The sequence below is a fragment of the Saccopteryx leptura genome, chromosome 11 (genome assembly GCF_036850995.1).
Source record: "Saccopteryx leptura isolate mSacLep1 chromosome 11, mSacLep1_pri_phased_curated, whole genome shotgun sequence".
Lineage (NCBI taxonomy): Eukaryota > Metazoa > Chordata > Mammalia > Chiroptera > Emballonuridae > Saccopteryx > Saccopteryx leptura.
The window spans coordinates 50461020-50477539 of record NC_089513.1 but is presented as its reverse complement, the minus strand read 5'-3'; the positions used below and the strand labels follow the sequence as shown (position 1 = coordinate 50477539).

At 39.4% G+C, this 16520-nt stretch overlaps 1 protein-coding gene across 2 annotated transcripts in view; it reads left to right on the top strand.

Moving 5' to 3' along the window:
* Nucleotides 1–16520, top strand: part of MYOM1 (myomesin 1) — a 156677-nt gene that overhangs the window by 126778 nt on the left and 13379 nt on the right. For both annotated transcript variants that reach the window (XM_066352429.1, XM_066352431.1), the window contains 7 exons: nucleotides 615–721; nucleotides 842–886; nucleotides 3147–3283; nucleotides 6064–6208; nucleotides 6968–7027; nucleotides 7649–7716; nucleotides 15439–15552. In XM_066352429.1, the coding sequence (XP_066208526.1) occupies nucleotides 615–721; nucleotides 842–886; nucleotides 3147–3283; nucleotides 6064–6208; nucleotides 6968–7027; nucleotides 7649–7716; nucleotides 15439–15552 (676 nt within the window). The remainder of the gene's footprint in view (nucleotides 1–614; nucleotides 722–841; nucleotides 887–3146; nucleotides 3284–6063; nucleotides 6209–6967; nucleotides 7028–7648; nucleotides 7717–15438; nucleotides 15553–16520) is intronic.

The following is a 16520-nucleotide window of genomic DNA, read 5'->3' as shown; positions in this document are numbered from 1 at the left end:
CAGGTAGTTTGGTAACCTCAGGAAGGGAAGTGCGGGGTTGACAGGAGAGAGGCCCCAGAGTCACCAGCAGCGTGTTCTGCCCTGTGGGGAAAAATGTTTCAGGCTCCGTAGTGAGGGCTGATCAGCTATAAATACCTTTTTTCTTTTATTTTATTTATTCATTTTTTGCTAAAAATATATATATTTTTTTATTTATTGATTTTGGCATGGGAGGAAGGGAGAGAGAGACAGGAACATTGACCTGTTCCTGTATGTGCTCTGACCGGGGATAGAACTGGCAACCTCTATGCTTTGGGACAGTGATCCAACCAACCGAGCTATCCGGCCAGGGCCTAAAAATATCGTTGTTTGGCATGTGTATTGGTATGCAATGTAGCTTGAGGATGGGAAATTTATAACAGTTCTCTCCTCCCATCACCATCACCTCCTAAGCAGATGTCAGGAAAGACTCCCCAGAAACAGCAAGAGTGAGTAGGCATTATGTCAGTAAGGTGGATAGAAACAAGTGCTCCAAATAAAAGCAGTAGCATGTGCAAATGCCCAGAGAAAATGCAGGACACAGGTCCCCAGATGCTATATGACCTCATTTCTTATAAAAATATTCTGTTCTTAAGAACAAAACTGACCTTCAAAGACCTCGGGATGGAAGACTTGGGCACTTTCTCCTGTGATGTAACCGACACTGATGGAATAGCATCAAGCTACGTGATAGATGAGGAAGGTAAATTTAAAGATCAGTTCATTCACAAGTGCAATGCTGCTTTGGGTTCTCAATGACATTCTGGGATCAACTTTTGTTTTAATAATTGAATATTTAATTGTTCTCGTTGTTTCCCTACAGAGTTGAAACGTTTACTCGCTCTCAGCCAAGAACACAAGTTCCCAAGTAAGTGTCCACAGTACTTTCATGGAGTTTAGCGATCTTACTAGATGGTAACTTCTGGAATAGGGCAGATGACAACTCTGACAGGATTAAAAGAAGAGGCTCTTCAGAACATATAATGGAACATACATTGGTAGCTAGAGATGTCCTTTCTGGAAGTGTTGCTTTTATCTTTGTCATTGTTCTCAAGCAATACAAAGAATAGTAACATAGGAACTATGTATATTTCATTCTCTGTTTCATAGAGAAGTGATGAGTTGCACGGGCATAACAGCTGCATAATTAAGTTTCCCTTCTGCTGAACTATTTTGGAATCACACCCACATGTATCTTTTCTGGACACATTAATTCTTAAGTCTTTTTGGCAAACCAATTTCTTCCTGAGCAATTTAATATTGGCATTTAATAGAAGAATCATACTTCTAAATAAAAACACTACCTACTATTTTAAACACCTGAAAAATAAGGTAAAGATGCTTTGGTCAGAAAAAGAATTTCTCTGAACTAACTACAAACCCTTCAATAAACCACTTTCCACATAAAAGATTAAATTTCACAGTTGACACCTAAAAGCAGAGAAAGAAGTCTGAAATGCCTTCGGAAAGTTCCACTGACCTGATACGATCTCTTGCCATTGGTACCTATTGACAAAAGTAGTGAATTGTCTACAAAGTTACACCCTAGAGTTTGAGAAAACAAATAGGGACTTATAGCATATATTTATTCTTTTCAATCAGGAATTTTTTTTTCACTCATTAATTCCTAAAATATAACTTCCTTCACTAATACAGGAGTTAAGAAGCCTAGGAAATTGTGCCCTGTCCCCAGACTCTGAGCAAAATATTGTATGTTTGTATATGTGCATTTTCTAGGGAGAGGGTCTATAGCTTTCCTGAAATTCTTAAATGAAACGGTGATTAAAAACCAAACTGTTCTGGATCCAACTGCCTGACCTCGCTCCCATTCCCAAGGAATAGCTGATCATGACAGTGTTGATGACTGTTGGCCTCAGCTGTCATGTTCTCAGAACCAGCGTGTTCAGCAAAGCAGCACAGGGGGCTGTAATGTAGGATGCAGACCTTCTGAATTCCAGGGGGGAACCGTTTCTCCTCTGTGTGCTGATTCACTGGAAAAGTAATACCGGGCGTGGTGTCTTAACAGTGGGCTCTGTATTAGAACGGCTGTTCTAATACAGAACGGCTGTTACAGAACGCTGTAAGCCGAGTCTTACAGCGAATATGGAATAATGCAAATGAAAGGCATTCCTTAAAGCTTGAAAAGGGTAGTTTTAGGACAAATACAAAGAAACATTAATGTGTATTTGGTAAAAGTTTAGGAAGCTTATAATTTAAAATGTAGCAATGCTACATAAAATTTTGAAATAGGTTTAATAACAGTTTAGAGGAAGCAAAGGGTGATGATTTCTCCAAAAGGCTGTAGAAGAACTACTAAACTTGGAGCAGCAACCATGCTTTTCCACAGAGGCTGCCCAGCGCCACCTCTGGCTTGGTCTGAGAACTGAAATGAATGGGTGCACCACAGGGATAGAGAGCTAGTTCGTCTAGAAAAGTGTAAATGACGAGCTAGTTCATCTTGGATACATAAACAAAACAAATTCTCTTTTAAAATTTATGTTTTAAAACATTCTAAAGAGCCTCCAAAGGGAGTTAAATTATGAAAAAAAAAATCAAATTTAACTCCTTTCCAAATATTTTGAAGTGGCTAAGATCATAGAATGGCAAAACTGGAAAGTATCTTGGTTAATTAGGACATTCAGTTCAATGTCATTCATTTATAAACGAGTCAAATGAGGCCCAGCGATGCGAAGTGCCCTCCCTAATATCATCCACTCTGTCAGGAGCCACCGCTGAACGAGGCTCCAGCCCTCCTGGAGCCAGCCCAAGACTCACTCCACCACACTCGGTTACTGCTCCTGAATAAACCTCATGAAAGCCACAGCAGAGAGTCACACAGCTTGGCTGAAGGACCCCGGGATGTCAGTTCATCCTTCTCGTTGTTAGAGTTGAGATACCCATGACTCGGAGAAGGCAGATGACCTGCCCAGAGTGACAGGCAGACTGAGAGCCCAGGTGTCCATCCGCGGGATCGTGCTTTCCCGGCAGCCCCCGCGCTTTGCCTCCAGGCTTTCCAAGAAGCAAGGTGCTCCATCAGCATTCATTCCCACGGAGTGCTTTTTCTTGCTGAAGGAATCTGTGTCGGTACAACTGGTTACCAGTATAATTATTGTTTTTATTTCTCATAGCCGTCCCAGTTAAATCAGAGTTGGCAGTTGAAGTTTTGGAGAAAGGCCAGGTCCGGTTTTGGATGCAGGCTGAGAAGCTGTCTGGCAATGCCAAAGTGAACTATGTATTCAATGAAAAGGAAGTTTTTGAAGGGCCGGTAGGTTTTACACTTTTTAGATTTCTAAAATATTTTTAAAAAGGTTTTTATAGAACGTGCGCGGGAAGCCTATTATAACGCAGGTAAGTAGTTATGAAAACCACTGAGTGTGAGGTGGGGAGTTTAAATTTCACGCATAGAAAAATGTAGAGGAAAACATAAATTGATTGTATTATACTACCCAATCTGGGGCACTTTTGAGAATGAAAAAGGGTATTAGGTATTTTTCCAAGGCAAGAGTTGTAAATCAAAACTGTCCCGGACCAGCTGGGAAGTATAATCGCCTGTGAAAATAGAGCTGCTCTCTTGAGAAGGCAGAAGAGCCAACACCCTGACCTGAACTCATATCCTCACATCAGAACCTCAGCAGGGACTTGGTTCTTCCAGGCAGAGGAAATATGTAGCCTCTATTGTTCCAATGACCCAGAAAAAAAGATGGCTTTTCTGGTAAAAAATGCAATACATCTTTATTGTAAAAAACTTTAAATACTGGCCCTGGCCGGTTGGCTCAGTGGTAGAGCGTCGGCCTGGCGTGCGGAAGTCCCGGGTTAGATTCCCGGCCAGGGCACACAGGAGAAGCACCCATCTGCTTCTCCACCCCTCCCTCCTCCTTCCTCTCTGTTTCTCTCTTCCCCTTCTGCAGCCAAGGCTCCATTGGAGCAAAGATGGCCCAGGTGCTGAGGATGGCTCTGTGGCCTCTGCCTCAGGTGCTAGAATGGCTCTGATTGCGGCAGAGTGACGCCCCAGATGGGCAGAGCATCGCCCCGTGGTGGGCATGCCGGGTGGATCCCGGTCGGGCGCATGCGGGAGTCTGTCTGACTGCCTCCCCGTTTCCAGCTTCGGAAAAATGCAAACAAAACAAAACAAAAAAAAACTTTAAATACTCAGAAAGAACAAAGTTTTTCAACTGTTTGATATACATACTGATATATAGTTTTTGGTCTTTTTCTACACTTCTGTGTGTATGTTTATTTGTGTCTTATTTACATTGGTGGTTGTGTATATCTAGGTCTACTTCTTTGCTTTTAAGGTAAACATAGTTTCCATAGAAAGAGTTACAATATCTATGCTTTATTTGCCGTCCCCCCCACCCCCCAGACATCAGTAGAGCCCACAGGATTGGGCCAGTGCCTGGTGGGACTAAAGAATTTGGGTTTAGGGGCCCTGGCTCTCACCTGTATTATTACAGGTGTGAATGGGAGACGGAAAAGATGGAATAGAGGTATGGTTTGTGGCCCTTATTACCAATCTGTTCTCCTTTGATCAAGATATATTTTTGAAACATTTGAGGATTCGTTAGTAAAGGGAAGAATGAGTAACATAATGAGTAGATGGGTATACAGTTTATTCCTTTTCAACTCACATAGTAATTTCCAGTGAAGAGGAAAGAAAAGCTTTGTCAGCATCACTCTCTTTCGGCACAGCCACTAAGGGAACACTAGCGCACATATGTGCATAGACCCACTACCCTTTATGTGTTCACACATACGGGCATGTTGCTGTACACACATGCGTGTGCGCACACACACACATACACACACACACACACACACACACACACACACACACACACACTGTTCACTGTCATTGCAGTTGGCCCTAATCATATTATTTTGTTGGGTAGAAAATACTGTCTGTCTTGCCTGACCTGTGGTGGCGCAGTGGGTAAAAGCGTCGACTTGGAACGCTGAGGTCGCCAGTTCAAAACCCCAGGCTTGCCTGGTCAAGGCACATATGGGAGTTGATGCTTCCTGCTCCTCCCTCTGTTCTTTCTATCTCTTTCCTCTCTCTGTCTCTTTCTCTCTCTGTGTCTCCTCTCTCTAAAAAGATGAATAAATAAAGTGTAAAAAAAAATAAATAAATTGTAAAAAAATTTAAAAAAAAAAAAAAAAAAGAAAATACTGTCTGAGGCCAGGTTTTGTAGAAGGAGATTCTGAAATAAAGTATCTCCTTCAAGTGACTTATGGAGAACTACTCTCAGGAGTAGGGTGTAAGGAAAACTAGGAAGATAAAAAAAAAGCTAAGTAAAAATGTGATCTCGGTTGAAGACTGACTTCTTTCAGGAGAAGCTTCAGGGCCTGAATTGCATGACGGAGTTCATCCCAGACCTGAGTCTTCATTCTGTGGCACTTTATAGGAAAACTTCATTAATTTAAATTCATTATAGAATTTGTGCTGGTATGCCTAAGGGCTAAGATTTATTTTTACACTGAAACAAACAAACAAAAAAGGTTGCCCAAGCAACATGATAAAATAAGCATAGCTAAACAGGGCAATTTCAGTTCATTAGGAACAAATGGATTTCAAATGCTTTGGAAGCGTTTTTTTCACATATTAGTTCAGTGGATATTTATTAATTGTCTGCTATATACCAGGCATGTGCCGGATCCTAGGGATATAGCAATGATGAGACAGATACTTCCCTCATACTGCCTATAGGTTGCATTATTCTGCTAATGAAAATGAATGTAATCTGGAATGTAAATAGGAATCTAAAAAGAACTTTTTGATAACATTTTGTGACTTGGGATAACAAAACTTTATATTTAAAAATTAAATTTCAGTCATTTTAATAATCATTTCTGGTCAAGGCTACATATTCCAAATAATATTTTCTTTTTCTTGGGTACACAATTTTGAAAAGTTGCTCATCTAAAAAACATGTTAACAAAAAATTTTATTAAAATAATGATTATTTAGAGTTTGTATTTATATTTAACCAGGCTTATTGTCATCATATCTACCTCACTGATTTCTCTTTTTATCTTTTCACATTGAAGAAATATAAGATGAATATTGACCGAAACACTGGTATAATTGAAATGTTCATGGAGAAGCTACTGGATGAGGATGAGGGCACATATACTTTCCAGCTTCAAGATGGAAGAGCAACTGGCCATTCTACTCTTGTTCTCATCGGAGACGGTAAGAATTCTGTGGAACATTAGCTGGGAGACTCTGCTGCTCCCTTTAAGGCAAATATCCCGTGGCACAAAATGGTCATGTTAAAGGGGAGGTTGGACTGGTTCTCATTCGGATTCCCATGTTTGAAATACAATTCTCAGTTAATACTTTCCATAGTATTTCATTATATAGGAGTGAAAATTAACCGAAAAGGAACACCAGATTTATCCCTGGCCTACAGGCAGGACTGCATATAAAATATCTCATATATAAACAAGTATTTTCTACTGAAATTCTCCAGTGAAGGAGATTGCAATACAACTGAGACTGTGTGTCAGAAACAAACTTGATACTCTCTCATGTATACTTACTTTAAATTACCTTCATTAAGAAGAAAAATATGCAAAAGTAGAGCATACCAAATTAATTAATCATATATCACAACTAGATACAATGTAGTTGTGGTTGTATGTCAGCTGCCATAAAAACCCCCGTGGAAACCACCAAGATTTACAATGTGGCATTTAACAAAGCGATAGAAAGGCTGGCCAGATCTCTACGTTTACAGTATCCGATACTATTTCACTATTTCCTAGCTTTACGGCCTTGAACAAATTACTTAACCTTTCTAAGACTATTTCTTCATATATGAGGACTAAAAATGAAAAGTGGTCATGATGCATGATTGTTTTAATAATGAATGTAAATCACTTAACACAGTGACTGTCATGTACATTTATACCACTCCACTCAATTTCTTATTTTCTTTTTAATTTTTAGTTTATAAAGAGCTCCAGAAAGAAGCTGAATTCCAGCGGCAAGAATGGATCAGGAAACAAGGTAAAAACAGTTATTGAGTAAAGAAATAAGCTTCAGGCCTGACCAGGCAGAGGCAAAGTGGATAGTGTGTCGGACTGGGACGCAGAGGACCCAGGTTCGAAACCTCAAGGTTGCCGGCTTAAGCACGGACTCATCTGGTTTGAGCAGAGCTCACCAGCTTGAGCCCAAGGTTGCTGGCTTGAACAAGGGGTCACTCAGCCTACTGTAGCCCCCTGGTCAAGGCACATATGAGAAAGCAATCAATGAACAACTAAGATGCTGCAATGAAGAATTGATGCTTCTCATCTCCCTTCCTTCCTGTCTGTCCCTATCTGTCCCTCTCTCTGTCTCTGTCACACACAAAAAAAAGAAAATAAGAAAGCTTCAGGTTCTTGAACAAAATATTCTAACATTATTTATATAAAAAATTTAAATGAATATTATTACTTCTGTTAATACTGCTATAAATAAAAATATTAAAATTATTTATTATGAAATGGTATCCATTAAAATATTTGAAAACAAAATCTTGAATTTTAAAAATTTTACTTCAAATATAAATCACATTAGAATTTAAAAATGAGCTTTGATTTTGCTTTTATGACTAATAGAGTGATTGCTGTTGTTATTAATATTTTATAGGTCCGCATTTTGCTGAGTATTTGAGCTGGGAAGTGACTGGTGAATGTAATGTACTATTGAAATGTAAGGTAAGGCATAGATAAATTTTTAACATTTGTTACAAAGGAAATAAAGATAAAATAGAATGTGAGAAGAGGAAGATCAACTTTTCATCTCCTCCCTTTGAACCAAATGATAAGCAACACATTCTTACTGTTGAATGTTACTGTTAGAGTTGGTTAGTAAGAAACATTTAAAATAAAACACATAAAAATATGGGAAGGCTTAATAATCAAAATTTATAAAGAAATTCTAAAACTCAACACCAGGATGGTAAACAATCTAATTAAAAAATGGGCAAAGTAACTGAATAGAGACTTCTCCAAAGAGGACATACAGATGACCAATAGGCATATGAAAAAATGTTCAATGTCACCAATTATCAGATAAATGCAAATTAAAACCACAATGAGATACCACCTCACACCAGTCAGAATGGCGCTCATTAACAAAACAGCACACGATAGGTGCTGGCGAGGATGTGGAGAAAAGAGAACCCCCCTTCACTGCTGGTGGGAATGCAGACTGGTGCAGCCACTATGGAAAGCAGTATGAAAATTCCTCAAAAAATTAAAAATGGAACTACCTTTTGACCCAGCTATCCTACTTTTAGGAATATATTCTAAGAATTCCAAAACACTGATTCAAAAGAAGAAATGCACCCCCATGTTTATTGCAGCATTGTTTAAAAAATCAGTGGATGATATAATCAGTGGATGAGTGGATTAAAAAGCAGTGGTACATATACACAATGGAATACTATGCAGCCACAAAAAAGAAGGGATTCTTATCTTTTGTGACAGCATGGATGGACCTGGAGATTATTATGCTAAGTGAAATAAACCAGGCAGAGAAAGGCAAATATCATATGATCTCACTTATGTGTGGAATCTAATGAACAAAGTGAACTGAGGAACAGAATAGAGGGAGAGGCGGGGTCACAGGGAGCAGAGGGACAGCTGTCAGAGAGAAGGGGGATGAGGGGATGGGATCAAAGTGAAGGGATTAGTGAAATTATATATACATAACACAGAGATACAGATAGCAAGACAGCAGGTCCCAGAGGGAAGGAGGGAAGAGAGTTAGGAAGAAGAGTACAAAGGGGGTGTAATAGGGTGGCATGTGGTTGGGTGGTGAGAGTGTTATATTGAGTGTGACACTTAAATCCATGCTAACACAATAATTTTTTTAAAAAAATATTGGAAGGCAACATAATTATTCTTATTCATTACCCACACCCTATCAATTAGGATAGACTTTTTTTTTTTTTTTTTTACAAAGTCAGAGAGAGGGATAGATAGGGACAGACAGACAGGAATGGAGAGAGATGAGAAGCATCAATCCTCAGTTTTTCGTTGCGATACTTTAGTTGTTCATTGATTGCTTTCTCATATGTGCCTTGACCGTGGGCCTTCAGCAGACCGAGTAACCCCTTGCTTGAGCCAGCGACCTTGGGTCCAAGCTGGTGAGCTTTACTCAAACAGATGAGCTTGCTCTCAAGCTGGGACCTCAGGGTCTCAAACCTGGGTCCTCTGCATCCCAGTCCAACATTCTATCCACTGCGCCATTGCCTGGTCAGGCTAGGATAGTCATTTTTAATTAAAAATTTTTAAAGTAGTACTTCTTTAAAAGACTTTATTCATTTTAGAGAGAAAAGAGAGATAAAGAGAGAGAGAGAGAAGGAGGTGGGAGCAGGAAGCATTAACTCCTATATGTGTCTTGACCAGGCAAGCCCAGGGTTTTGAACTGGCAACCTCAGCATTTGAGATTGACACTTTATCCACTGCACCACCACAGGTCAGGCTAAGAGCAGTTTTAGGTTCACAGAAAGTTGAAGATTTCCCATACGCACCCTTGTCCCACACATGCACAACCACCGCCGGTGAGCACATCACCCACCAGAGTGGTTCATTTGTTACAGTTGATGAACCTGCACAGACGCGTCATTCTTACCCGAAGTCTATGGTTCACATTGTGGCTCACTGTTGATGTTGTACGTTCTGTGGGCATGGAAGAATGTATAAAGGACATGTACTCACTATTATAGTATCATGCAGAGTGTTTTGACTGCCCTAAAAAGCCTCTGTGCTCCACCCATTCAAAGCCCCACCCTCCTTTTTAAATTATTAATCTCAGAAGAATCTCATATTGTCTCTGCTTTAGGCCAGATCTACATTCTAAGTCAGGGGTCCCCAAACTACGGCCCGCAGGCAGCATGCAGCCCCCTGAGGCCATTTATCCAGCCCCCGCCGCACTTCCGGAAGGGGCACCTCTTTCATTGGTGGTCAGTGAGAGGGGCATAGTTCCCATTGAAATACTGGTCAGTTTGTTGATTTAAATTTACTTGTTCTTTATTTTAAATATTGTATTTGTTCCCTTTTTGTTTTTTTACTTTAAAATAAGATATGTGCAGTGTGCATAGGAATTTGTTCATAGATTTTTTTATAGTCCAGCCCTCCAATGGTCTGAGGGACAGTGAACTGGCCCCCTGTGTAAAAAGTTTGGAGACCCCTGTTCTAAGTGGTACATCTATTCCAGAATCATTCCAGCTACACAGTGTCTCCATGGGAGTATAGCAATTTCCTGTCTAACTTGTGTGACTAGCACAATTCTTTTGTGCATTGGCAGCTCTGCTGCTGCTTTGAGACCACGGTGCTGTGATGAAGGAGAGGCAAAGTGTTTACAGCTCACAACCAATCAATCGTTTTATCGGGTCTTTGGACAGACTTGAATAAACAATTCATGTAGCATTCTGCATTGTTTTGTACCTTAGCATGTGGTGCTGTTCACCTGAGTGGATCATCAAAATGTTTTGGATAAAGAATTCTGCTGGATGAAGTTGAAGTGTGATGGTTGTTTTGGTAGACAGGCACTCCGGGGTAGAAGTGTGGATTTGGCATACACTTGTCATTATAAAAGCTAGAACTTAAGTTCCCTAGTCTCTTCTAGGTCTGATGAAATTCAAAGAAACAGCAGTCTAACAGATATGTGTAACAAAAATGAATTCTAGGTTTTATCCTCTCAGGAAATGGCAATGTTTGAAAAACGATTTCTCAGGCCACAGCTAAAAGCCTTACTGCCTCTCTCTCTCCCCTAACTGGCCACTTCTGTGTGGGCCCATCCTGGTTTTCTCCTCCGTGCTGCCCACCCCAGAAACCATACCTTTCCCAGAGGCCACATGACCGTCCTCTTTCTTTCTGTGTGACTTATTGCACTAGCCCCCTGGGAGGTGAGCTCTAAGTGTCCTGTCTGCTGGTTTTCCTCGGGAGAATTAACCCCTTACCCAAATTCTGAGCAACCAAGGGGAGCCAAGGAAAAGGTCTGAATATTTATAATGCTGTATTTATGCTGTTCCAATGTCTACAGTGGCCTTCTGCTTTCGGTTTCCCTGACCAAATCTTTTCTCAAGACCCATTTCAGTCATCTCCTCCATAGGGGTTTCTCCCTCTCAGTCTGGGTAGAAGGAACCTTCCTCTGTCCTCCCCTAGCTCTTTGTTATATTACTATGGCAATTTATATATTTATCACAGTTAATACAGTATGTGTAGCCCAACATTCAGATTCATGAGACTATCATGGGCCCCACTTAGAACTAGTCTACTCAAAAGAATATACGGTAAGGACCCAGGTTGCCTAAAGGGTGGTGCTGAGCATTCTTCTCCTGCAGGAGTGCACGTTGGGAGTGCCACTTTCAGATGACAGTTCAGTTGCAAGGAGACAAGATCCACTTTGGTCAAGTGCAGGAAACACCTTGGCTTTCAAAATACATGATCCCCTGAGGAGCCAATACCCTTTATAAGCAAAGCTTTCAGGGTCTTCACAAGGGATATACCCAAATTATAAGAATCAGTATACTCGGGAAATTCCAAAATTATACGGTCCATTTCTAGTTCCTCCGGGGACAGATGCAGCTTTCCAATCAAGGGTGACTTCTATCATCGGCAATGGTGCCTCACAACACACTTATTACAATTCAGGAACCAGTTTACAGGATCATAAAGGATATTTGTACTGATTTCACTGTTTGTTACTAGTGTTAGCTTTTATTTTAATTTATTAACTGAAATTGTCTAACATTCTAAGCCTTACATATCCTTCTTTTTAATGAGTTATAATTGACACACAATAAGTTTAGCTAATATTCATTAGGTAGGGTTTAATAAATTAATTGATTAGCAATTTTGAGGAAATTCACTTAAATCTGGTATACACACATCATATTGTACCATAAGTTTCAAATGGCTGACCAACTATATATGGGATCTTGAGCCTTACCTACGATGTTTAAATTTTTTACAAAGAAGAGTATATTGATATATTTCTCAATTAAAATTTTACAAAAAAATTAAGACTTCAAAGAAATTAAAGACGATACAGATAAATGAAAGCATATACAGTGCTCTTGGATAGGAAGAATTAACATTGTTAAAATGTCCATACTAGGCCTTGGCCAGTTGGCTCAGTGGTAGAGCATCAGCATGGCATGTGGAAGTCCTGGGTTTGTTTCCCAGTCAGGGCACACAGAAGAAGTGACCATCTGCTTCTCCATCCCTCCTTCCCTTTCTCTCTTTCTCTCATCTCCTCCTGCCACCATTGCTCGAATGGTTTGAGCAAGTTGGCCCTGGTTGCTAAGGATGGCTCCATGGCCTTGCCTCAAGCACTAAAATAGCTCAGTTGCCAAGCAATGGAGCAGCGGTCCCAGATGGCTAAAGTATCCCCCAGTAGGGGGCTTGCTGAGTGGGTCCCAGTTGGGGCACACGCAGGAGCTTGCCTCTCTGCCTCCCCACCTCTCACTTAATAAAACAAAAAAAGTCCATACTATTTAAAGCAATTTATAGATTCAGCACAATTCCTATTATACCAATAACATATTTCACAGAACTAGAACAAATAATCCAAAAATTTATATGGAACCACAAAAGACTCTGAATAGCTACATTAATCTTGAGAAAGAACAAAGTTAGAGGAATCATACTACCTGTTATCAAACTATTCCACAAGACCATAGTAATAAAAACAGCATGATAATGACATAAAACCGACATATAGATCAACGGAACAGAATAGAGAGCCCAGAAATTAAATCATTCCTATATGGTCAATTAATACCTGACAAAGGAGGCAAGAACATACAATGGGATAGGGACAGTCTATACAATAAATGGTGTTGAGAAAAATAGACAGATACATGCAAAATATTAAATTAGACCAACTTCTTACATTATATACAAGAATAAACTCAAAACGGATTAAGACTTAAATGTAAGACTCAAAACCATAAAACTTCTAGTAGAAAGCATAGTAAAATCTTGGACATTTCTCTTAGTAATATTTTTTCTGATATATATCTTTGGGCAAGAGAAACAAAAGAAAAAATAAGCAAATGGGACTATATCAAACTAAAAAGTTTTTGCATGGCAAAAAAACCCATCAACAAAATGAAAATATAGCTCACTGAATAGGAGAACATATTCATCAATGATATATCTGATAAGGGGTTAATATCCAAAATTTAAAAAGAACTCATACAACATAATACACAAAAGAAAATCTAATTAAAAATGGACAAATGACCTGAATAAACAATGTTACTAATCATCAGAGAAATGCATATTACAACCACAATGAGATTTCACCTCACACTTGTCAGAATGACTATCATCAATAAATCAAAAACAATGAGTATTGGCGAGGATATGGAAAAAAGGGAACCCTTGTTCACTGTTGGTGGGAATGCAGACTGATGCAGCCACTGTGGATATCAGTATGGGGGTCCAGTGATGGAATTCAAGTAATTTAACAACCAGTTCTCTGCCCTAATCAGTGTTTTAAGTATATAAAAAAGATATACCGGAAGGTAGTTTATTATTTCATGCATTTAATACTTAAATAAAAACAATAAAAGAGGTACACAAAACTAGATTATAAGAAAGAGTTTTAAAATATTAATGAAAAATATTAAATAATACCTGACAACATTTAAAATATTATTTAAGGTATTTCCATATTGCTTCTTGATTGGCGTCCTCACTTACAGCTTTTTTCACCTATGGATGGAACGAACATTACTACGGGTGCTTAGAATACGCTGTTATCCAGATGAACATTAAAAAAGTGTAAGGAATGTAAATTTGTGATTTCCACTTTGGAGAGAACCCTGATTACAAGTACCACTTTAACAACTGGTTTGCCAAACTCAACAAAAAATTAGGTATCAGTTCTGCTGAACCAATGCAAACTGGCTGAATCCCACCACTAGGAGGGTCCTCCAAATATAGTATTAAAATGGAACTGCCTATGACCCAGAAATTTTGCTTCTAGGTATATATCTGAAGAAACCCAAAACACTAATGTGAAGGAATATATACACACCTTTGTTCACTGCAGCATTTTTTATAAAAGTCAAGCTATGGAAGCAACCCAAGTGCCCATCAATAGACAATTGGATAAAGAAGTGATACATGCCTGACCTGTGGTGGCGCAGTGGATAAAGTGTCGACCTGGAAACACTGAGGTCGCCAGTTCAAAACCCTGGACCTGCCTGGTCAAGGCACATATGGGAGTTGATGCTTCCTGCTACTCCCCCCCTTCTCTCTCTCCTCTCTAAAATGAATAAATAAAAAGAAAAAAGAAAAAAAAGAAGTGATACATATATACAATGGAATATTACTTGACCAATAAAAGGAACAAAATCTTATCATTTGCAACAGCAAATGGCCCTAGAAGGTATATGCTAAGTGAAATAAGTCAGTCAGACAAAGACAAGTACCATATGATGTCACTTATATGTGGAATCTACAGAACAGTAGAAATGAGCAAACAGAAAAAGAAACAGACTCAGATATAGCGAACAGTCTGATGGTGGCCAGAGAGGAGGGGAGTTGGGAGCCTGGGTGAAAGGTGAAGAGATTGAGAAATATGGATTGGTAGTTACAAAATAATCACGGGGATGTAAAGTACTGCATAAGAAATTAATATTGTATTAACTATGTACGACGCTACTTTGGTACTGGAAATACTGGGGAGACGCTGTGTAGAGTGCATGATTGTCTAACCACTGTGTGGTACACCTGAAGCTAATACAGATTAATATCGAATATAATCTGTAATAGAAAAAAAATTAAAGGCGATGCACCAATTTAAGAAAGAAAATAAAGACTTCATACAAATGAAGAAAATAATCGCTAAGACCCCACCCACTGAATAAATGGGCAAATGTACAATTTCCCAAAGAGGTAATACAGCTATAAACAAACATAAAAAAAAATGTGTAATCTCATTAAAAAAACTTTTTAACATAATTTCCCTCCACATTTATTTGCAAAGCTTCATTTATCTTTTAAAAATATTTAGATATATATTTGGGAGTTTACTTGTTCTGTTCCTTTGATAAAGCCATTTGTTTTATCATGTGACACAGATTATACTTTAATCGGATGGGAATTTGTCTTCCTATGGTTTTCAGATTTTTATTTTAACTTCAATCTGTATGTTAGAGTGTACATATCTATTCTTTCTTTTCTCATCCACTAGATGATATTAAGTTAATTTCTGCTGCTGGAAATAGTGATGCTATTGATTTAGGTTTAGGCATTTGTATTCACTTTATTCTAAATTATTTGAATTAATTCCTTTAGCATCTCCTGACTCTAAGTTTACTGCTTTTAATTCCCTCCAATGCCACATTAACAACTACTCATACAAGTGGTATTCCCTTATTTTGAGAAGTGTAATTATGGGTTTTTCTCTAGGTGGCAAATATTAAGAAGGAGACCCATATTTTGTGGTACAAAGATGAAAGGGAGATATCGGTGGATGAAACGCATGACTTTAAGGATGGTATATGTACCCTGCTTATAACAGAGGTAGGTGACTATAAATATGAAATATATTAGTTCTGTACCCTACTTTCTCTCCCAAACCAGAGACTAGATTCTGTAACCCTTTGCCCTGGTAATATCTTACTTCTAACTGCTCCTAAGATCCCTGACCTGACTCCACCTAAAAAGCAAACTGTGGCCCTGGCTGTCTGGCTCGGTGGATAAAGCAACGTCCCAGCATATGGACATCCCAGGTTTGATTCCTGGTCAAGGTACACATGAGAAGCAACCATCTGCTTCTCTTCCCTTCCCTCTCTTGCTTCTCTCCCTCTTCCCTGCCCACAGCCAGTGGCTCAATTGGTTCCAGCATAGATCTCAGGTGCTGAGGATAGTTGGTTGGTCTGAGTGTGTCAGTCCCAGACACTAAAAATAGCTTGGTTGATTCAAATATCTGCCCCAGACAGGGGTTGCTGGGTGGATCCCAGTTAGGGTGCATGCAAGAGTCTATCTCACTATCTCTCCTCCTCTCACTTAAAAAAAAAAAGCAATCTGTAGGAACACAAGTGCTTCTCTCACCTTGTGATATGCATGGATTTGTCATATATCCAACCAATATTGGCTGGACACAAGTCTTGCATCTCTGAGCAACCTGTTTTCATAGATGGGTGAGTGGCAGGGAATTAAGTGGATCTTGCTTTGTTTTTTTGTTTGTTTGTTTGTTTGTTGTGTTTGGGGGTTTTTTTTAAGTGAGAGGTGGAGAGGTGGCGGGGAGGCAGAGACAGACTCCTGCATTCACTGTGTCCATGATTTACCCAGCAAGCCCCTACCAGATGATGTTCTGCCCGGCTGGGCTGCAGCTCCATTGCTCAGCAACCAAGCTATTTTAGCACCTAAGGCTGAGGCCATGGAGCCATCCTCAGTGCTCAGGGCTGACTTTGCTCAAACCATTCAAGCATTTGAGCCATGGCTATGGGAGGGAAGAGAGAGTGAGAGATGGAGGGGAGGGGTGGAGA